This window comes from Battus philenor, unplaced genomic scaffold, assembly GCF_028537555.1.
Source record: "Battus philenor isolate CCGP_79_NKW_IND1 unplaced genomic scaffold, ilBatPhil1.0.hap1 SCAF_5, whole genome shotgun sequence".
NCBI classification, from domain to species: domain Eukaryota; kingdom Metazoa; phylum Arthropoda; class Insecta; order Lepidoptera; family Papilionidae; genus Battus; species Battus philenor.
Genome location: NW_027181715.1, coordinates 5,814,023 through 5,836,453, shown reverse-complemented (window position 1 = coordinate 5,836,453; position 22,431 = coordinate 5,814,023). Strand labels below are relative to the sequence as shown.

At 34.6% G+C, this 22,431-nt stretch overlaps 3 protein-coding genes across 3 annotated transcripts; all 3 read right to left on the bottom strand.

The window, feature by feature from the left end:
* Nucleotides 1-1,316: 1,316 nt before the first annotated feature.
* Nucleotides 1,317-3,470, bottom strand: LOC137929852 (protein obstructor-E-like). The gene is made up of 5 exons (XM_068772970.1): nucleotides 3,392-3,470; nucleotides 2,042-2,162; nucleotides 1,754-1,998; nucleotides 1,607-1,676; nucleotides 1,317-1,524 (listed from the first exon to the last, which is right to left on the bottom strand). Exons 1-5 carry the CDS (start codon nucleotides 3,468-3,470, stop codon nucleotides 1,383-1,385), a joined length of 657 nt encoding a protein of 218 aa, XP_068629071.1. The 3' UTR covers nucleotides 1,317-1,382.
* A 5,072-nt stretch (nucleotides 3,471-8,542) lies between these two features.
* LOC137929851 (salivary glue protein Sgs-3-like) lies at nucleotides 8,543-12,997 on the bottom strand. The gene is made up of 4 exons (XM_068772968.1): nucleotides 12,889-12,997; nucleotides 12,367-12,776; nucleotides 9,138-9,222; nucleotides 8,543-9,023 (listed from the first exon to the last, which is right to left on the bottom strand). Exons 1-4 carry the CDS (start codon nucleotides 12,941-12,943, stop codon nucleotides 8,602-8,604), a joined length of 972 nt encoding a protein of 323 aa, XP_068629069.1. The 5' UTR covers nucleotides 12,944-12,997; the 3' UTR covers nucleotides 8,543-8,601.
* A 7,225-nt stretch (nucleotides 12,998-20,222) lies between these two features.
* Nucleotides 20,223-21,608, bottom strand: LOC137929724 (histone H3.v1-like). Its single transcript, XM_068772794.1, has 2 exons — nucleotides 21,538-21,608; nucleotides 20,223-21,443 (listed from the first exon to the last, which is right to left on the bottom strand). The coding sequence occupies exons 1-2, from the start codon at nucleotides 21,590-21,592 to the stop codon at nucleotides 20,530-20,532; spliced, it is 969 nt and encodes a 322-aa protein (XP_068628895.1). The 5' UTR covers nucleotides 21,593-21,608; the 3' UTR covers nucleotides 20,223-20,529.
* Between the last annotated feature and the right edge of the window lie 823 nt (nucleotides 21,609-22,431).

The window sequence follows — 22,431 nt, the reverse complement described above, 5'->3', positions numbered from 1 at the left end:
AAGCTTCTCGCAAACAATCCTGTGCACCCATGCACTGTTCTTTTTTGAATTACAAATATTTAATATCTGCAACGTAGCCTCAGAGTAATATGCCAAAGGACATTACACTATGAAAGTAGCCAAATTAAATGAGTGTTATTAGCACCCGTAAGCTGTCTGAGTTTTTGAGCGGCGTAAGAAACGGAACATATTTTACTGCAAGAGGAAATAGGTGGGTGACCAACCAAACTTTCGATTCTTGAGTTATACCTAAAAATAGCGGGTAGTCAGTAAACATAATACTTTTATAATTGAGACTTAAATTAAGCTTTTTTCTCTTCACATTTAGCATTGTTACTTCAATACATTCAGTTTTTTTCTTTCCAAGTTTTTAGCCGTAAACCAAAAAAGTATTTGAGACATTGCACCATTTACTTCGTCATAATTATCCTTAATACGATCTATTTTTAAAATTAAAGAAGCATTATCAGCAAACAAAATCACATAATTTTGCTAACGTAAAAAGTAGATCATTTTTGTGTAAAAAAATGGGAAAGTCGCCAAAATCGATTTCCGAGGCACACCCATCGGTAAATAGTAACCGGACAACTTTACATTATTTACAACAACATACTGAATCCTTTTACTAAGATACGAAGCAATGAGATTACGAGCGTTGTCGTGGGCATCATAGTTCACACAGTCAAATGCCTTAGACAAATCACGTCCAGGGTATGGATTCCAGAACTATTTTTAGATACCTGCGGCTGTCTGTTCAGCGCGTCACATGACCTGCTCACTTCCATTTATATTTGCTCATTCGCTGGGTTGGGCATCGACATATGAGATGACGCTGCCAATGACAAATTAGATAAGTACAGAACCTATTATTTGTCTCAAGAGAGATGGTGACACTGTATATTAGTGAAAGGCACGCATTGTAATCTACAGTATTAAAGGCGAAGCTAAATTATTTTCTACATAATTTCAAAATTTTAAATAACTTTAACACGAACATATGCTTTAGGTTGATGTAAGCTCATTTTGGGACTTGCAAAGGATTTTTTCAATTATGTGGTTCTCCGTTTCTACTTTATTGTCATTACAATTACTGATTTAAAATTTAATAATTTTAAATCAGTAATAATTATCTTGGTTCTTTTTGGCTGAAATGATATTTTGTCAGTTGATAATATTTACTTCGTTTAGAATGCTCATGAATCATGGAAGAATTTATCTTCAGACTGACCTTATAACGTTAAAATTTAATGTAAAAGATTTAACATTTAAATGTTGAAGAGTTAATGTATTTCTTTAATTATAAATGAAAAAATGTATCTATGAGATTTATTTTATTTATCGTTTAAATTACTGAATAAATAATACAATAAATTTATTTTGATTTATTGTCCCTCCTTGCAATTGACGCGGGTGGCGTCAACGCAGCGGTTAACCTCAGGGTCGAAGGCGAAACCGCGGTCGCAGACCAGCAGGCGCGCCACGTTCTCCATGCACGAGAAGAAGTAGCTGCAGCTGCCCTTGATGCTGCGGACAGCAAAGACGCGTTAATGACAGTTTTATAAGTAACACAACCACAAGTGTATCTCACATGCAATACGATATTTACCTGAAGTTCACGACGTACGCCTTGCCGAACTCGTCGTAGGTGGCTGGGGGACACTTGAATCCGAGGAATTCTGGAATTAGAAATCTTCCAATTTATTACCCGCTAACAGCTTGTGATTTTAAGTGGTGATAGATAATGAGCACGCACCTTCAGCGTTGCAGCTGGGCACTAGGTCGGGCCAGTCGCAGCGGCCGGACTCGGGGTTGAAGGCCAGGCCCATCGCGCACTCCATTTCGAAAGCTTTGCCCTCCACGCACATGCGGTACTTGCCGCAGTCGGAGCGGCTCGCCAAGGGCGACGCGAAGAAGCCGTATTGGTGCTTGCACTCCTGCGACGATATGGCGCGCTCTGTCGGAGATAACACAATAAGACAATGGCAGTTCGATATGCAGCTACAAGAGCGCAGGAGACATGAGATGTGCAAGGGTCACGTACGCGGCACGTCGTTGCTGTCGCACTGCGCGTCGGACGGGTACGCGCACGGGTAGGCGGGCCACTCCACGTCGCGCACGAAGTACAGTCCGTCCGGGCAGCTCTTGTATGTCGCCTTGTAAGCCTGGCAATATTACAATAAAATCAATAAAATATTATAAACGTTAAGAAATCATAATGCTTATTGCGACAATTATAACTCAAAACATTCTGGACTTACGTTGCATTCTACATAGGAGTCGCAGCTGCCTTGAATCTTGTAGTAGGTGTTATATTCCCGACAGACTTCATCTCCAACTGCTCCGTTGAGCTGAATCTCTGTGGCGCCTTTTTTAAAAATGAAAAAATATTACTTTAGACTTAGAGTACCAATAAAGTTTTTTCTAGCAATGAAATATATCTTACTTACATGATACCGTGAATAAAACGGCAAAACAAAGAAGGGCAAACATTTTACTCAAAGTATGTCTGTACGATAACTGAACTACAAATAAGAGTGAATGTTTCTGAATATTGGTCTCAATTTATACCAATTGTCTTAATTATTTATTATGGTTAAAAATTATTTCCATGAATTTTGATTTAGTTTTAATTGTTTCAATTAACAAAAAAATAATTAGCAACCAGTTACATTGAAGCAGTTCCAGTTATGCTATGCAGCTATATGTGCGGTCTACCGCATTAAATTCGCGCGGTAGATTCCTGTCCTTATTGTTTTTCGTTTATGTTCATAAACATTTTATATGATAAAACGGGGATCACATTTATGCGCCTACCATTCCCTATTTTCTCAGTTTGACAGAACTGTAAAATCGGGTAAAGCTAGTTCAGTATCAATGAAATACTTAGCCTATTAACACTTTGCTGACCGGTGTTGAGTTAACTCGTCTTTTCATGTCCAAACGTTGTTGACCGGTGACGAGTAAATTCGTTATTGCACCTGCATTATCCAAAGTGTTAAATATGTGTCAAGATTTTTTTTAATACATCACACATTTATTACTGTATTTATTAGTGTATATCACATATGTATATCATATAATTTCCTTTATAATAAAATATATGAAGCCAATTCAAATCGTTCTTAGTTGGGTTTTTAAATAGTCCCTAAAATATAAAAGCCAAGAAAAATATAAAAGTTATCAACAGAGTAGTACAGTCTGTTTGTTCGAATTTTTTCATTGCCAATATGATGGATGGGACTCAAATTATTACATTTAAAGCATGCTATCCTCTCAAAAGTTGCCTTAAAACATAATTCAGCCGATTAAAATAGGAATTACTTTACTTCAACTCAGATGACATCTGAAGCATTTGTTTCCTACAACACATGGGTGGGTCGAGCTTTATGACCTGGTGTTGAGTCCTGCTGAAGGGACCATTCTTGCTTATGGAATATGATATTGTTAAGAGACCTTCTCAAGAACTGCATCTTGAAATCAAAATCATTTTGACCACTGCTAAACATAACTGCTAACCAAAGAATTCCAATTGGATCATTAGGTTGGTTCCCATCGGTTGGAAGCGATCTGAGTTCATTGTCTTCTGAATTCTTATATACTAGTGGCCTATTTTATATTGTAACTTATTCAGAGCCATATTTAATGATCTCAGATTTGCAGTTCGATTATATCAAAACGTTCAATATGAGGTTTATTCATTTTCTGCCGAGAAAGAGTGATCAAATATTCGGGTAGGCTTTTCTTGAATGACAGAGTTCATGTAAGGCCAGCAAGCAAAGTTGATTCATGTTGAATCATCGGTATATTAAGCTAATCCATGCAAAACCTTGATGCTTTTAGAGACTATAACTCGATACCGCCATACTTAACTTTCGCAGGAGCTGAACTGCTCTATAAGCAAAAATAAAGGGTGCAAGCTAGTCGCGAATAGTCTCGTTCATACAGTTAAGCCTATGTTTGTATTTAAATATTCGAAGCTTTGTATTGTTCCGCTAGTTAGAGCAAATTGCCACATTTGTGATTAGCAAAATATGTTGATCCTAATTAATATTAAGATTTAATTGCACTATTAACTATATTTTTGGTATTCTAGTGTACATTATAATCATTAGGGAATTTAGTATAAATGACGATTAGATTCTAGCCTTTGATCAGTTAACTTATGACTTTACTGCAGAACACACCATGATTCGTACAAGTTTTCTTGTGATTTTGCTGTTGGCACTGAGTTTACAAGCAGGTAAGTGTATTTTAGTTTGAAAAATAAGTATATTTTTATGTTTATGAGATATCGATTTCATGTCTTTATTTCTAGTTCAAGGAAAACCAGCATGTGATTGTTCGAGCCCGAAGGTGCCACCGCCTTGTCCTCAAAGGCAGCCGTGCGTTTCAAAACAAGACGTTCCCGTTTCAACCAAGCCGTGTTCTGTGCCGGAACCTTCTACTACAACATCCGCTCCAAAATCCAATTGCGTAACCGCAGCTCCGTGTGTTAACCCGCCAACAAAACAACCATGCATTGCAAATCCGACAACGACAACCACAACAACCACGACGACAACAACAAGGCGACCGACAACAACAACGACAACGACGTTGGCACCGCCTAACACTACTCCTGCACCGAAGTCGGACTGCCGTAATGGAGAAATCTATCCTTCGAATACCAACAGTTGTGATCAATTCCTTATGTGCCGCAATCAAGTGTACGTTTTGATGGTTTGCCCGCCCGGCTTGGGCTTTAATTATCAAACAAAGAGCTGTGATTGGTCGGCAAACGTGCCCACCTGCAGTAAATTGTAATTTTCTTTCTTCTTATTTTAGAACTTAAGAAATAAAAAATATCACAACAGTAAGTTAACTGTTTATTTTTGGAAAATTTACTAATGTTTTCTTAACCCCTTCAATTTTGCCCTTAAAAAGTTCTTGAGTCCACGTACTTGCGACACGCAATAAATGGTTTATAGCAATAGAATATCGATAATTCATTAGAGTCATGATTTTTAGAGATCTATTAAATCAAGTGAACCTTGTAGTCATAGCATTTCTACGCCTACAATTTTTTGTTTAATTTTTGTAGCTTGGTGTTGGTGTCGTAAGTTCTGTTACTGTTTAAAAAAATATAATACATAATTATCATACGTTTGCAAATATCTAAGGTTTTTCAATTTTGGCACAGGTAGCGGTTATTATTTACATACTTTATATTTGTCAGGAAGATTAACAATGCTAAACAAAGACGTATAATGAGCTAGTTGTAATCAAATCTGTATTACGATCGAGTAATTATCTTGCGTCTTGGCATTCTGCAAGCATTCATAAGTAGGACGATCAGATTTGTTAGTTTCACTTTTGATTAGCAGATAAGTCCTCTCGAGTCCTGTCTAAAATACAAAAGAAACAGTCTGTCTAAATAAATCAACACTCCACGAAATACTGTTAACATAGACTTTTACGCTTTTAAAAGATAATCTGTATATTGGATAAAATATATTATTTTTCAATTACTGTTTGCGTATTGCTATGGAAAAGCAGTTTGCGTGTTACTTAAGGTGGCATAGTGTAAAAACACTTGGCTTATGCCTATTTATCTTAAATATGTTCCAGGGTTCCTTAGACTCCTCGCGGTTTGGCTCAGGGTACCACACTTCTTATTAAATCGGATTGAAAGGCTCTCAAGGCAAATATTCCATAGAGTGAGAGACAGCCCAGAAGAGTTCTCATCTAGGGCTGTCACCTAACTATAAAAATTTGCATTGCAGCTCAATTTTGGTCGATCTGTTTTAGGGTCTCGATGTTTGACGGTGCGATTGTAAATATTGTATTTCGTAAATCAATATTAAATAACTTTTAATCTGTGATTTCTAATTCAATGGAAGCACGCAGCCGTCTGTTTTTTTAAACTTGACTATTTTTTAGTTTTAATAACCACGTGAATTCTTGGTAGGAACTGAGGTTGTTACACAAACATTTGTTATTTACCTATCTAAAATCGGACGAGTAAATAGTTTATTAGAAATAAAAACAAGTGAAACATTCACGCATTTCTATGTATTTTATAATCAAATATACATAATTTATTTCCTGTCCCTGTATTACATAGTTAGTTTTATTGTCCTTATACAGCTTACGATATTAAAAAAAAACAACTCTACCACATATGTTTCGAGTATTTTACTTTCTTACTCAGCCACATCATATAACAGGTTGTCAAATATCTCCCTTCCGTCTTTTTGTCTTTTGAATTTCGCGGCTATGTACAAAGCGCTACAGAACTCGTATCTGGCAATACCATACATAATTTGAAAGGTCTTGACATAACCTACAAAACGACACTATGCATGATTAGTTTGGATATTGTGTTCAACAGTTATAGACGTGTAAACATGGAGTTCACTAACGCCGAAATTCGCGCTATTTTAAAGTTTTCCTTCGTTAAAGGCAAATCCGCTAGAGAAACGTTCCGTGAGATTAATGGTGTTTTGGGGGATGGTACTCTATCACTTCGAACCGCGGAGGAATGTTTTCGAAGATTCAGAGCCGGTGAAAACGACACCATGGATAAGCCAGCCGGCGGAAGACCTGTGACGACAAATACCGATCAAATCGTGGACTATATCGAGTTAGACCGGCTGTGGCATCTCGTGACATTGCCCAGGAGATGGGAGTTAGTCACCAAACCATTTTAAACCATCTGCAGAAGGCTGGATACAAAAAAAAAGCTTGATGTTTGGGTGCCGCATGATTTGACGCAAAAAAACCTTCTGGACAGAATCAACGCCTGCGATATGCTGCTGAAACGGAACGAACTCGACCCATTCTTGAAGCGGATGGTGACTGGCGACGAAAAATGGATCACATACGACAATATCAAGCGAAAACGGTCGTGGTCGAAGGCCGGTGAATCGTCCCAAACAGTGGCTAAGCCGGGATTGACGGCCAGGAAGGTTTTGCTGTGTGTTTGGTGGGATTGGAAGGGAATCATCCACTATGAGCTGCTCCCATATGGCCAGACGCTTAATTCTACCATCTACTGCGAACAACTGGACCGCTTGAAGCAGGCGATCGACCAGAAGCGTCCAGAATTGGCCAACAGGAAGGGTGTAATGTTCCACCGGGACAACGCCAGACCACACTCTTCGTTGATGACTCGTCAGAAGCTACGGGAGCTCGGATGGGAGGTTTTATCACATCCACCATATAGCCCGGACATAGCGCCAAGTGATTACCACCTGTTCCTGTCCATGGCGAACGCCCTTGGTGGTGTAAAGTTGAACTCAAAAGAGGTTTGTGAAAAGTGGCTGTCCGAGTTCTTCGCAAATAAGGAGGGGGGCTTCTACGAGGGAGGTATTATGAAGTTGCCGTCTAGATGGAAACAGATTATCGAACAAAACGGCGCATATTTGAACTATATCCGATCACTGTAACACTTTTTATAAAGCATTGAATAAAGAGCAAAAAAGCGGAAGGGAGATATTTGACAACCCGCTAGAACGCCTTAGCAAGTAAAGAAGACTGAGTTTCACTTAAGAGAAATAGCTTTATCTATTCGACCTGGCGTAGGCAACTAATCATGTAGGATGAATATATGTATATATATATATGTATATATATATAGATATATATATTGTCACGAAAATTTGTACCATTTTCTTCGATTTTATGAAGATGTGTAAACAATCCTGGTTATAATTTGTGTTAAATTTTACGATTATAAGGGTTATGCTCTTTCACGAGCGTTTCAAATGATTCTACCTACTGATGAACTGCTATTCACTCTGAGGTCGGATTCCACTTACCAGTTTTTGGTGTCAAAAACGTTTTTAAAATATTTGATAAAAGTTCAACTAAATTTAAATTGGCACCTGATAATTTTATATGCAATTTACAAACCTTAACAACAAAATTTTTAAATTGTTTTTTAAACTTTTCTTTCTAGTTCTTGATATTGTTAATAATTGATATCTGATAACAGGTAGTTTTCTTTTAACCGATTTAGGCGCATACGGTTTTCTAAATTTTTGAAAGCGTAATTCATTAAACTTTTTATATAAATGTGTGTATTTATACTTTGCCGTAATAGTTTTTGATTATTTAGGTTAAGAATTTAATGGACAAAAAAGTAATAAGTACTAGGAATAACAAGTTAATTTTTGGTTTTTAACTTATTAATTTGTAATCTGTTTTATACCAAAAAAGGTTCTAGGTGTCTTTAAAATTACGTGATACTGGCATAAAACTGTGTTATGTTCACATTTTCATGTCTAAATTTATAATAGAAATAAATTAATTAAATTAAAATTTATATGCAACGTTTTTGTTTTCGTATTTGTTAATTTTTATATTATGTCTGGCATCTGTTTTTATACATTCATTTGTGTTTTGTTTGTGCTATAGTGTTAGCGAATAAATGTTTTCTATTAGTATTTATGTGATGTACATATTTAATTACAGCACGTAACTATGACATTAAATATTATACGTTTTAAATTTTATGCCGCACTAATAAATAAATGCAAGGAAAATTGTTACTTACGCAAAATTAGATACGGAAAACTCTTTGTTTTTAATATTTATTTCAAAATTGTATAACATTATCAATTATTTACTACACGCCGGCACGTTTGCTGACCAGTCGCAGCTCTTTGTTTGATAGTTGAAGCCCAAGCCAGGCGGGCAAGCCATGAGAACGACCATTTCATTACGACACATAAGGAATTGATCGCAATTGCTGGTGTTCGAAGGGTAGATTTCTCCGTTTCGGCAATTTGTCTTCGGAACGGGAGTAGTATTAGGCGGTGCCACCGTCGTTGTGGTTGTTGTTGTTGTCGGGCGTCTTGTTGTTGTAGTAGTCGTCGTGGTTGTTGTAGTGGTTGTAGGTGTTTCTCGGCATGGCTGTTTTTGTACAGGCGGCGGGTTAACACACGGAGCTGCGGTCACACAGTTGGATCTCGGGGCGGGTGTTGTAGGACAAGGCGGAGGCACAGTTGAGCTGGTACAACCGCAGGCGGGTTTTCCATTTACTAAAAATAAATTTACGAAGCTAAGAAATATTTAAAGTAAAAAAGTATAAACGAAATTGTAAGAAAAGTCAGGTTCTTAAAATTGAGGGAACTTATGCTTATAAACAGACTTACCTGATTGTGATGTCAGTGCTAATAGCACTACAGAAAATAGAACGGCGCGGAACATGGTGTGTGTTATGTTAAAGCCACAGGTTAACTACAAATTGGATCAAAACTTAACATTATTTATAGTCAAAGTAATAGTCGTTGCACCGTTGTGTTTAATGTTTTCTAGTTCTATAATTATATAACAATGTAATTTGCGTAATGATTAAAATAATCACCATTTACACAGACATTGTTTACGTTCCCAAAAATAATTAAAATTCTTTATCAAATTTATAGGACTAAGCAGATTAAAAGACTTATTATATTTATTATAATAAAAACGCCAACTTCCATTTGCAAATAACATCTAGAAAACGGTAAATACAGTTAATAGGAGTTTTAGGACACAATCCAGTGTCCTTAAATAAATAATTAGCGGTCGAATTGGCGATCGTGATACTTTTTCGCCATCATTTATATAAAGAAACTGTTTTGGTCTTTAAATATTTGTATATATGTACTTTAAAAATATAATCAATGGTTTCTTATAAACTTTTTTATGATTACAACTCAGGTAGAGTTATACATACGCCAATTACAGGATATTATACATATATATATATACACACACATGTATATGTACACATATATACAAATATATATATATATATATATATATATATATATATATATATATATATATATATATACACAAATACATATATGTGTATACCAATGTTACAAATAAACTAGTAAATCCCTTTTGTTCGAAGTTTTATGGACTCATAGAAAGAAAGATTTATAAACTCGATAAAATAGACTCTGAGAAATACGTTTTCTATTTTGGAACTTATATTGTCTAATCCAGGGAAAATCGGTAATGTTTTTGTAAACATAAAATATATTTTAATACTGTATATGTATTGAGACGACATTTATTATTTTTATTATGTCATTTTTTAAAGACATCGCGATTCATGGTAAAATCTATCAAATAACGTTATTCTAATATCAGAGCGTGCAAGACTTGCAAAAAAATCAGCCGAAAAAAGTCCATACGTATGTCAAGTAACTTTAATAGACATTAAAATGCGCGTCAAATAAAGCTTATACGTTATAGCTAACGGAATCAAATCTACTACTATCAAATCTATTATTAGTATCAGATACAACTGTTCATAGATGTAAGGTGAGAATGCGCAAAGCACAAACTGGTCATAAGACCTGGTATTGTTTACGGCTCAGAATGGTGGTGGTGCACCATATAACGTCTACCAATATGGCTACGTATACAGCTGAAATGGGCGGGCTGCGCTGCGGCCATCTCACTACTGCAAAAAGTCTGAAACATCCGCATTTAAAGCAAGTTCAATTTAGTCTCAGTTCGTATATATATACGCTATCCCTCGTTGTTCTGGTAAAAAATATATTATATATCTGTATAGATGATTTTTTTTAAATAAAAATAGTAAATAGCATAACCTTTTTACCACTTAAATCATTGTTGCTGGATGGTTGTATTATTGTTCTTATTTCAAATTGATTTTTACTGGTTTATTGATTGTACAAATAGATATATAAACTATGAAGGTTGCAAAAGATATGGTGTATCGTTAAAAATTAAAAAATGTGCAGCATTACACTGTTATAAGCATGTATATAAATTGCAGTCGAGTAAACTTCTTGCGCGATCCGATAATTCCAAATAATATTCAGTACACAAACTATTATTAAATAATACAAAAACTCTGCCTTACGAATGTACACAGATAAAGATATAAATAATATCATTACCACCTATCCCCCAATTTACACGGTAGATACGTTCCTGAGAAAAACGTGTAAATCGAAATGTAAAAAGCTTGCAGAAAATGCATAATTTTGCTATTTAACAGTTGTGATTTTTTTTTCAATATTTTTAGGTGCACACAGAAATAAAAATAAAATGCATTGACAAGTTAAAATATTTATTATATTACGGAAACATTGTTTTTTTTATTTAATTACAATATACATTAAACAGAATAACAAAAAATAAAACCAAAGGTGTTTTATTATCCTTTACAGTAATTATGCACGCACTTGTAATTTACGAGTATAGAAAATTAAATCTTTCTGAAACTGTGAAATTTTCACTCAAATACAATTTTCCGTAGATAAAACTTTATTTTTATGAGAATAAATACAGACACAGTGTGCGTGTGCAGCAAGTCAGCATTTAAGCTCGGGATTCCCCGTGAAATGTGTACACAGCGCACGTGTTCAATCACAGTAGCATTTAGTAGAGTGCGATAAAAAAACAAAAAAAAAACATTTTTGGAAAACCGTGTAAAAGCGAAAACGTGTAAAACAAGTACCGTGTAAATCGGGGGATAGGTGTATTTCTAGAACTAGGCACAATGAACTAATTTTGGTTAGTGTACAAATTGTTTACCGGGACCTTTTTGCCTTTGATATATTTTTATACCACATTTTGAAAAAAATAATTTTTTTTCAACATACTTGAACCCTGGTTACGGATTCCCTTTTTTGAACTAGCTAACCTGATAGACGTTGTCCGGCTTGTAAGTAATGAGTTAAAATCACAAAGTGAATTGAAAAAAAAATTAATAGTCCCTGTGTTTTTTATTTTGTTTCCATAAGAACTTTTTACTAGGAAAATTTTAAACAGGTGAGTAAAATGGCTTGTTCGTCTCTTGTTATGGTGGCCAAGGGATATAGGAATAATTTTTATGTATATATATAGAAAGGCATTTTTGTCTTTTATCCTAACAATAAAATTGCTATAATTGATTCCTAATTATTAATAATGACAGACATTTTTGACATATCCGTATACCGTTATTTTCCTATGACTGTTGTGATATCTTTTAGCTAAATAATATATTTTTAATTTCTATAAATATAATCGATTTTGCTTTACACGTGCTTTATTCGTTGATGTTTTTTACACTAAATGCACAAGAATGTTCGATTTTAGAGAATAGATTTGTTTGACTTAATATTTATGTAAATAGAAGAGTTGTAAGTTTTTGATACATCACTTTTGATTTAATAAGTCTACCGTTGTATTTAACATTTTAAACTTGCGAATAAACGCTATAATATTTATGCTACATATTTATTATTTGTAAGTATATGTAATAAATACAGTTTTACATTTTCTTACGGCCGATAAGGAAGTAAAACACAAAATTTTTTTAAATGTAAAATTTATTTCAAAATTGTATAAGATTGAAAATATTTATTATTTACTACACGCCGGCACGTTTGCTGACCAGTCGCAGCTCTTTGTTTGATAGTTGAAGCCCAAGCCAGGCGGGCAAACCATTAGAACGATCATTTCATTACGACACATAAGGAATTGATCGCAATTGTTGGTGTTCGAAGGGTAGATTTCTCCGTTACGGCAGTTTGACTTCGGAGCGGGAGTAGTATTAGGCGGTGCCACCGTCGTTGTGGTTGTTGTTGTTGTTGTCGGGCGTCTTGTCGTTGTAGTTGTCGTCGTGGTTGTTGTAGGTGTTTCTCGGCATGGCTGTTTCTGTACGGGCGGCGGGTTAACACACGGAGCTGCGGTCACACAGTTGGTTTTCGGGGCGGGTGTTGTAGCACAAGGAGGAGGTACAGTTGAGCTGGTACAACCGCAAGCGGGTTTTCCATTTGCTAAAAAAATAATTCAAGGAGTTAAAAACAACATAGGAGGAAAATACCGAGTCTTTAAATTATAAGATCCTTTTTTTTCAAGTGGCTTCTCCAAATAGAAAAACAGGCTTACCTGCATGCAGCGTCAATGCCAACAGCACAACAGAAACAAGGCACGCTCGGAACATGATGTGTGTTGTTAAAACTTTACAAGTTAACTACGAATTGTCTCAAAACTAAACATTATTTATAGTCAAAGTAACTGTCATTAATAATATCGGCGAATCTTAACGATTTTTAATTTCAATCATTATATTATGATGTAATTTGCGCAATGGAATGTTAATTAGAATTTAGGCATAAGGTTTTTAGCCTCTTTTTAAATTAACTGCTTAAATGTCATCTGATTAATGCGACGAGATTATCTTCAATAAGCATCAATATACAAGTTATAAAATTACTCGTTGTGAGGCGTATTTTTTTTTCTTTGCTTTCGTTTCTGCTGTCTCTTTTTTACTAATGGCGTGATTTAACTCTTCACAACAAACCACATATCGTCGATTTTATGAAATTGCAGCTGATTTAGGCGAAAAGCAAAGTAATTTACTTTTTCTCCATAATCTTTTCTAATAACTTTTCTCCCTACAAGTCCATCTGACGTTTCGTGACTTTAAGCTGGATATTATGTTAACTGTGTCTATTACCCATGACAAAATTTAAGAAGTTTGTGTATAAAGTATGTAAGTAAGGGCTCATTTCGTTATCGTCGATTTTGACCCAAATATTAGCTAACTATGTATCATGTTTTATTTTTCTTTGCACTCTTGTACGACGCTGACTGAAACTCTAAACTCTTTCAGTGTAAATGTTGCAAATGTGAAAGTGCATAAATGTAAACTTCATAGAATGTTACACGAATTGTTTAATTTTCCGCAACAGCGATAGATCGCAGAAGTTTCAAATAGATATACATAAATCTCTGGCACCCTATACACCAGAGTTTTCCAGACTTTTCTTCCACAGACCACTTTTAACGTTTAGTTGGATCCATTGAACTCAAGTACATTTCTACTATATTCCGAAAACTTTGAACTGAATTTCGTATATGCTTTTTATAGGTAACAGTCGCTGCGCTTCTTAAAATATTATATGCCAACGTTGATAGATAAAGTCAACTTATCGGATTTTCACTCTCGATAGCAGGTTCATTTTAATCATCAGACATTCCATCATGTCTTCTGTAAACACTTAAGGATCCTCCCGGAGCACTTTGGCACCATTGCAATACACCAATGCTCTGGGAAAAAAGCTTTGTGGGTTCTGTCATGGTGAAATACCGTGTTTCGCCTAACTTATAGTTTCTTCTGATGGATGCCCTATGCAGTCACTGAAGTGTTAAATTTGCCAAGGTTTGATGAGGTGCCATTGAGGATGCATATGGATTTATGGATCACCCTGACCTTTATATTGTATTATAATAAACGTTATGAAAGTTTCAGTTGTTGCAAAAATACTATAAATATTTTAATACAGGCCGCCTGTGTTTGTTACTGCATATATTCTACGTAGTACCCGCCATTTTTTTCGGCACATCGGGCCATAGAGTAACACATACGAAAAATAAAGACGTTCTGTTTTTTAAAGTACTGTCTCTATCACAAATTCCTACGATAGCTTGGCACGTGTTAAAATCGATTGCTGACTTAAAACAGTGAAAAATAATTCCGTAGACAGATTGGCCGTGCAAAATCAGGTGCCAGGCACTAAATGTATTTTGAAAAGAAGTAATTGGCTCTAAGAAGGCCAATTAATTTTACCAAAGGGGGCAACACTCGTCACTCTTTAACCGCTGAGATAACAGTCTAGTTTTCGTTTATTACAATTAAAACACAACGATGCGCCGACGAGTACTTTAAATGAGCGTTAAGGTTTAGTTACGTGCAAAGGTAACTTCAGCTTCCTGCCACCTCAATCTTAATGTCGCTCTATATGCCACTTGATAATCAGTGACAACATATAACAAAAAGCAGAGTGATTTTATATATTTTATATGTATTTTGTTCTAATTGCTTGCATGTGAAGACGGAAGATGCTGGAGGCAGGTCCTTTCTAACACATCCTCCACCCACATCAGTGACATAAACAAACTGCGAAAACTCATCAAGACATCTTTCCATCTCACACAACTATTAAGCGGGCACGGGTACTGCAAGCAGTACCTGCACCGTTTTAGAATAATCGATAACGAGACTTGCCCATGTGACGACTCCACAGTACAGACTTTTCACCACTTACTCAGAAACTGTTCCCGATTCGAAGTCAAAAGACGTAACCACGTGACCTTATGTGAAAATCTTAATATACCTCCGTTCAACTTACCGGACCTTCTCAAGAAAAAATCTACGGCAGAATATTTTGATGAGTTGGCCCGGCACATTGTCCTAAACCTCGAGGCATTTAACGGTCTGTAGCGCTTGGGCAGCGATTTGAAATAAAATAATGTACCAACTAATATATAATAAAGTAAATTTTCCAAACTGTATTGTTAATATGAATAAAATTTAGAGATAAGAGAAAATTGTAAATAATTATAAAACGCTGTCGTGCCTCGCAGCTGGGAGAAAAATGATCCGTATCAAATGGCGGCAACCCTTTCCCTGTCTGTCTCAACTGTCTGTGTTAAGTAAAAGCGACAAAAAAAAATTATTGTAAAAAAACACTAATGAAAAATAATAAGAAAATTTGGCTGATCGACAGGAAAGGAGGAAAGGATCATTATTGATTATTGAGCACAGTGTTGTGAAAACTTCACAAGAATGGTATCTTGATACACCTGTGCCCAAGTTTTGACACCTTTCTCACAGATATATGATTCACTCTTTATAACTAATACCTCGCCAAACAACCAATAAAGTTGATTAAAGCCCACGTTGTATTCCATCGATTAGTTGAGAAGCTTCTTTAGAACTTTCAGCATAAATACGGCCATTGTGCTAATTCAAATATTGCATAATTGTGAAAAAAATTCTCATCCATAAACAAAGTATAATACTTATTTTGATTTTACCAACTTATTCTTTTTTAAATTGTCTGTTAAGAAATGACTAGTCTCTTATAGGCTACAAAAACTAGGTCACCTTTCAAAATACGACATGGTTCAAGGTGCTATTCCCACTTGCCGAGATACAATCTTTTGCTTTCGAACAGGATTTCTTCGAATTTTCTTTTCATAGCTTTGATCGTCTTCTTCGTACCAACATTACGTGGAAGGTCAAATCTTTTTCTATCAAAAACAGAGGTTTCATTGTACATATTATTAGACGGGTACACAAACATTTGATTAATACCAATCGTATGGAGGATTTCAAAATTGTATTTGACACTTTACGTACTTTAGGTAACGCAATAATAGCGATTCGGCTCTCTTTATTAGCCCAATATATTGGCACCAAAACAAGAAAAAACAAAGAACAATCGTGTTTCCAAATTCAAACGTAAAATTTTGTTTCTTTTTTATTATAATAGTATTTATGGCCAGACTAAGTACTGATAGTACTTTACGTACTTACGTTTTTTATTATTTCTTGTAATATTGATTTTTGGATATAATATATGGTGATTCACACCATGAAAGCTTTCACACCTTTTACCAATTACGCTGTATACACTATACAATACAATTTGTTGTGCTTGTTATATATAAGAAAAATGTTACGAAAGTTATCATATTGGAATTGTTAAATATTACATGTAGCTATTAAACAGTGTAATAGGGATCACTCATCATATTATTGCGAACGAGTAATAGTTACTGATTTTTTATTTTAAATAAGAAATAAGAACTCTAACAAGAAAAAAAAAACGATTGCATTACGTATGTGATCTCATAAAATAACACAACTAATATTTCAGTCTTTTACTGTATTGTATTAATTTTATCATATTGTTTTTCACTAAGTATCTTCTACAGTAACAACAGTATGTTATGTGAAGAATGAAAGAGCTTAATATGGCAGAAACTAGGATCAGCTACAGCGCCGGTTTAATAACATTTAACGACGCTACGAGAGTTTCAAACATGGACTCTAAGAAGAGCTCACGACAAACTTAGGTTTATTTTATGAGGTCACTTTCACAATATTCTTAATTGATTTATAACTTAAAATAAAACTCTTTCTGACTGTGATACTGTGATTTTTACGCTTGTAATATACTTCTTCGTCTTTAATAGGTTCCAGGATACAGTGAATGGAATTCACAGAGATAACGTACGAGTGTATTATAATGCCATACGCAGTTGCCTACAAAAGAGTTTTTATTTTATGAATATTTACTTTAAAATTGAGTTATCATAATGCTATAGTAATATCATTTCTCTATTAATATTATCATAGTGAAAAAGTTTATGGCTCCATCATCGTTTTATGGTTGTATATAAAATTCCGAATCTGTCTAATAAAATTCATGAAGAATCTTAATATTTTTGGGAACGCAAACAATGTCGCTATAAACGCTCATTAACATTTACGCAAATTACAACATAACATAATTATTAAATTAAAAATCGTTAAGATTCGCCGGTATAATTAATGACAGTTACTTGGACTATAAAAAATGTTCAGTTTTGAGACAATTCGTAGTTTACTTGCAAACTTATGACAACACACACCATGTCCCGAGCGTGTCTTTTTTCTGTCATGCTGTTGGCATTGGCATTGCATGCAGGTAAGTCTATTTTATATTCTGAGAGGCCACTTGAAAAAAATGAACCTTTAATCAATGTTTTCCTCCTATGTCGTTTTTAATTCCTTGTATTATTTTTTTCAGTAAATGGAAAACCCGCTTGCGGTTGTACCAGCTCAACTGTACCTCCTCCTTGTGCTACAACACCCGCCCCGAAAACCAACTGTGTGACCGCAGCTCCGTGTGTTAACCCGCCGCCCGTACAGAAACAGCCATGCCGAGAAACACCTACAACAACCACGACGACTACTACAACGACAAGACGCCCGACAACAACAACAACCACAACGACGGTGGCACCGCCTAATACTACTCCCGCTCCGAAGTCAAACTGCCGAAACGGAGAAATCTACCCCTCGAACACCAGCAGTTGCGATCAATTCCTTATGTGTCGTAATGAAATGATCGTTCTAATGGTTTGCCCGCCTGGCTTGGGCTTCAACAATCAAACCAATAGCTGCGACTGGTCAGCAAATGTGCCAGCGTGTAGTAAATAATAAATTACTATTTTATACAATTTTAAAATAAATATTACAACGAAGAATTTTTTGTATTTTTTTTTACACAGATGATAACTTTTTTACCATTAGTTAAATTATAGCATGGTATTTATATGAAAGCTTAAATTTTACGGAAGGTATATTGTATTTGCAAACTTTCACTGTTCAACTGCTTTAATTACACTATGTAATAAACACATAATCTATGAAGTTATATATTCTTAAAAATTTTAAAGTATAAATATTAAGCATGGTATAGTTCTTTATGTTAATCACATCGTACAAAGCATAGCATATTAAAAGATGGATTATGATATATATTTAAAGGTCGCTACAGACTTCGCGCTTTTGACAGTTCACGCACTGCAAATTTGTTATATTTTAATAACTACGACGGTTAATATTAAAAGATCACTAATTAATTCAATTTATTCCTAATTTATAAAAAAAATAATCGCATCTATATATGACATTTGGAAAAGTTTGTACATTTTTTTTAATTTTGTACACATCTGTGTAGATCTGTGTAGGTTAAACTTTTGTTAAGTTTTTTTTTCAATGCTTGAAATTATACAAACGTTACCAACGTTCTTGTAAAGATAAGTCACGTCTTGCTCATAGCAGTGCGATACAAAAGAACATATCTTTCGTCATTTCCATAGACGATTTATCTCATATGCCTAATTATTACCCTAAATACAGATACAAAGATATAGCGCCTTTTAATAACAACACGGCAATGATTGTGGGGAAAGTTTGCAGTAAACAAATAGCAGTAGTAGGAAATGGTAAAGGCAGCCTGTCTATTTATATTTCAAATAACGTTCTTTTATTACAAAATACAGTATGTGTTTCACACATATTTACTATGTTGCTGGCATAAAATTACGCTACAGCCGCTTGATAAGTCGTTAACACCAAGGACAAACTAATCTAACTGTACAAAGTTTATGATCTAAACGGTATTCACTGTTGTAGTTATAATAAATTTTGCTCGTTCTTTAGCAAGAATTCTGTCCTCCTTGCGTTGTGAAGTCGTGGTGAAATATTAAAGTAGCAAAATTAAGATTTTAGTTAGTCGCTTGACTACAAGCCCATACCATCCATCTTGTAATTTGCTGCCTTTTTGTTTCAGATACGTGCATGTATACATAGAAGCTCGATGACTCCTTTTATGGTTAGTTAGCTGTACCCTGCACTCGTTGCTAGGCCACCAGTCAGACATGAATTTCACAATTGACATAAATTCTTACGTCACCCACAACTGAAAACGTCGTCAATCGTTCGCTGTTTTCGTTTCAATTCAAATCACCATGAACTGTCACGGCAATACATGAAATTAATTGGAATGACAGTAGCGCCATCTGTTGAAAACTGGTCATACCCACCAAATTAGAAACCTTCGTGGGCTAACATTGAAAGACCATCATACGATCAAATGCATAGTTTGTGATTCTCTAAAGGACATACAAATAAACATAAAGGAGAGTGATGCACATGCACCCTCAACAAGAAGAAATATTTTTTATCTTCCTTGACAAAATTCTGAGACTTTCCAACTGTCCTCTTGAAGGTTAAACTTCTCTTCCATAGCGAAAATTTGTGTATTGTGAACAAAGATTCATTGATATTCGCTCTAGGTCAGTGAGATGACTTTTGTTTGATAAAACGAAATACGTTTTTGGATGAAATTTTCTAATATAAGTATTGTCTTTACAAAAAATTGTTCTGTAGCAGCTCAGATTGTGGCTCTGTACGAATATTTACGTTAGTGTTTTTATTTGAATTATGAAGAACTATTGACGTGTCTCGATTTTCTTTGGCATCTTATTCGATGACTTGGATTCATATCTTAAAAAATGGAATTTGTTAAAGATATAATAATATGAAGCTTATTTACGACACAATAAAATCTTTTTTTATTAAATAAATATTTATTGTATGTTAATATTTATATGTTATGTCCATATGTATGTAGTACAAACTTTGTGTAATATTTTTTCTTCAAAATGTGTACTTCAGAACTGAAGGCTGTTGCTTCTGTAAAGGTCGTCTTAATCATGTTTTCCTATCGTGTGTAATGATTAGAGCATCATGGTGTATCATACCAAGAGCTTTCTAATGTTGGAAGTGCATCGCTAGATGCGTCGGCCATGGGAACTTTTTTGTGTCAGAAGATATAATAGTATTTTTGTAAATTTCGAAATACCAAAAACAGAAATGCTTTCCTATATAAAGTAAATTTATTATTAATTAAAAATAATTACAATTTTAAATCTAATGTTATTAAAAATATATAGTAAATTTAAACTACATTTGTTATATGAATTCTTAAGTTTAATTAAAAATAATATACAAAGTAAAAACAATCTCTCAGTTAATTTTACAATTATATTTGTACGGTATTCCACCAGATCCGAGCTCTAGCAAATCATTTTAACTAAACCAAGCTTGAAACGTAAAAAAATGTAATTATACCGACAATTTAAAAATCTTGAAGGCGTTTGATTTAAAACTACGAGATATTTTTCCTATGCTCCACAACCCTGCACGTTCACTGACCAATCGCAGCGATTCGTTTTAAAGTTAAAACCCATTCCTTGCGGGCATATCATTAAAACTATAACTGAATTGTGACACATTAGGAACTGGTCGCAGCTGCCAGTGTTCGTTGGAAATATTTCTCCGTTTATACAGCTTGATGATGGCACGGGAGTTGTTGTTGGCGTTGTTGAAGTGGTGGTTGTTCTTTGAGTCGTGGGTATCACACGTGTAGTAGTAGTAGTAGTTGTTGATGTTGTCTCTTCTGTATGTTGAGTAGGTGCAAATGGGCAGCTTGGAACGGCTGTAGAATCTGATACTGGTTCAGATGGAAGATGTGATCTAGGGAACTCGACTGTCTTTTGTCTTGGTGCTAAAGTAAATTTGGGAGCGACCATTGAAATTTCTTGCTTTGGTAAGGAAGCCACTGATATAACAAAAGGAGATTTTGTTGTAGTTTCTTGCGTATAAGAAATTGTTTGAACTGTGGATTGAACTGGTTTTTCTTCGGACTTCTCGTGTAAATTGAATCCCGACAATCCCTTTACATTTTCGGAATGTGCGTTTCGAGATAGATATTCTGAGTATGACGCTTGATGTGCGTTTTGTGTGTAAACAGGTTGGATTTTCTCAGCATCTACTAATGTTTCTTTCTTCTGTGTGTATGTACTAGGTATGCTCGAAACAGTGGGTTGGAAAGAAGGTGGATCTGAGGCAACGTTTCGAGATGGAAGCGGGATTTTTACAAGCGCCGGTGCTTTGAGAGTTCTTTGAACTGGAATTGCTTCTAGATTAGTGTTCAATAATTGATGCGAAGGGTCACCTCGTATTGGGGAAGAGACATTTCTCATATTTAAATGTTTTGTTAGATATCGAAATCCCCCATCCGGTGAATGTGAAATTACTGTAAGTAAAAAAAAACATTTATAGAAAAATGTAACAACTCGAAAACAATAAAATTTAAATAAAAACATGTTCTTTAATGTAAAAAAACTTACCTGATTGTTTTGTTAGTGTCAGCACCAAAATAGAAAAGTAGACTGTTCGCAACATTGTTCTGCTTGCAATAAGATCTGAAAATTAACTGCTGAGAACTATTCAAAAACTTATTTATATATTCGTAATAATATGTAATTACTCATTGGAGCCGCAATTTGCAAATAGCTCGTTTAATTTGAGTTCATTTGCTAATTTTATTTAAAACATTGATGACGTAATAATAATGGTGGACTGGTATCATGGTTGTAATTAAAGAATAAATTTGACTAAAGGACCAAGGTTCGATTCTTGTTGAAACATGTGACAGTAGCGAAATATAATACTAGTATTCTAAGGATATACAATCATAGAAATAAAAATAATAAGGCAGGACCCCGGAGAAATTGCTACGATGAGACTTATTGATAGTGCTCCGGGTTAAATATAAAACTGTCAAATAGAAATCGAGTAGTAATAAATAATAGAATGAAAATAACCTCTTATTATATTGAAAAATTAAACCCACGTGTGGCGTTCAAAAAAATAACATTTGAAACATAATAGGACTAAAATAGGTTAAAAAATTATGTTTACAGGGTAATTGGAAGCTCATTTGTCGGTAAAAAGCTTTAAAGCTTTTACAACTATTTTCAAATACCCTGAATAAAGTAGTTACTCTGAAATAAATTACATTAAATTATTTTTGTCGTTAGAATTCGTCAGAATAATAACTACTGGCAGTACAGTCTGCAGGGACAGATAGTAAACAATAGTTAATTTAAATATGTACTTTTCCATATTTAAAAACGGTTTTTTTACTTTATCATCATTACGTTTTTTAATATTTCTGAAACCATTTATTTTTGAATAGGGTGTCATAGTCGTCTATTCAATTCAGCTTATAGGCGTTCATT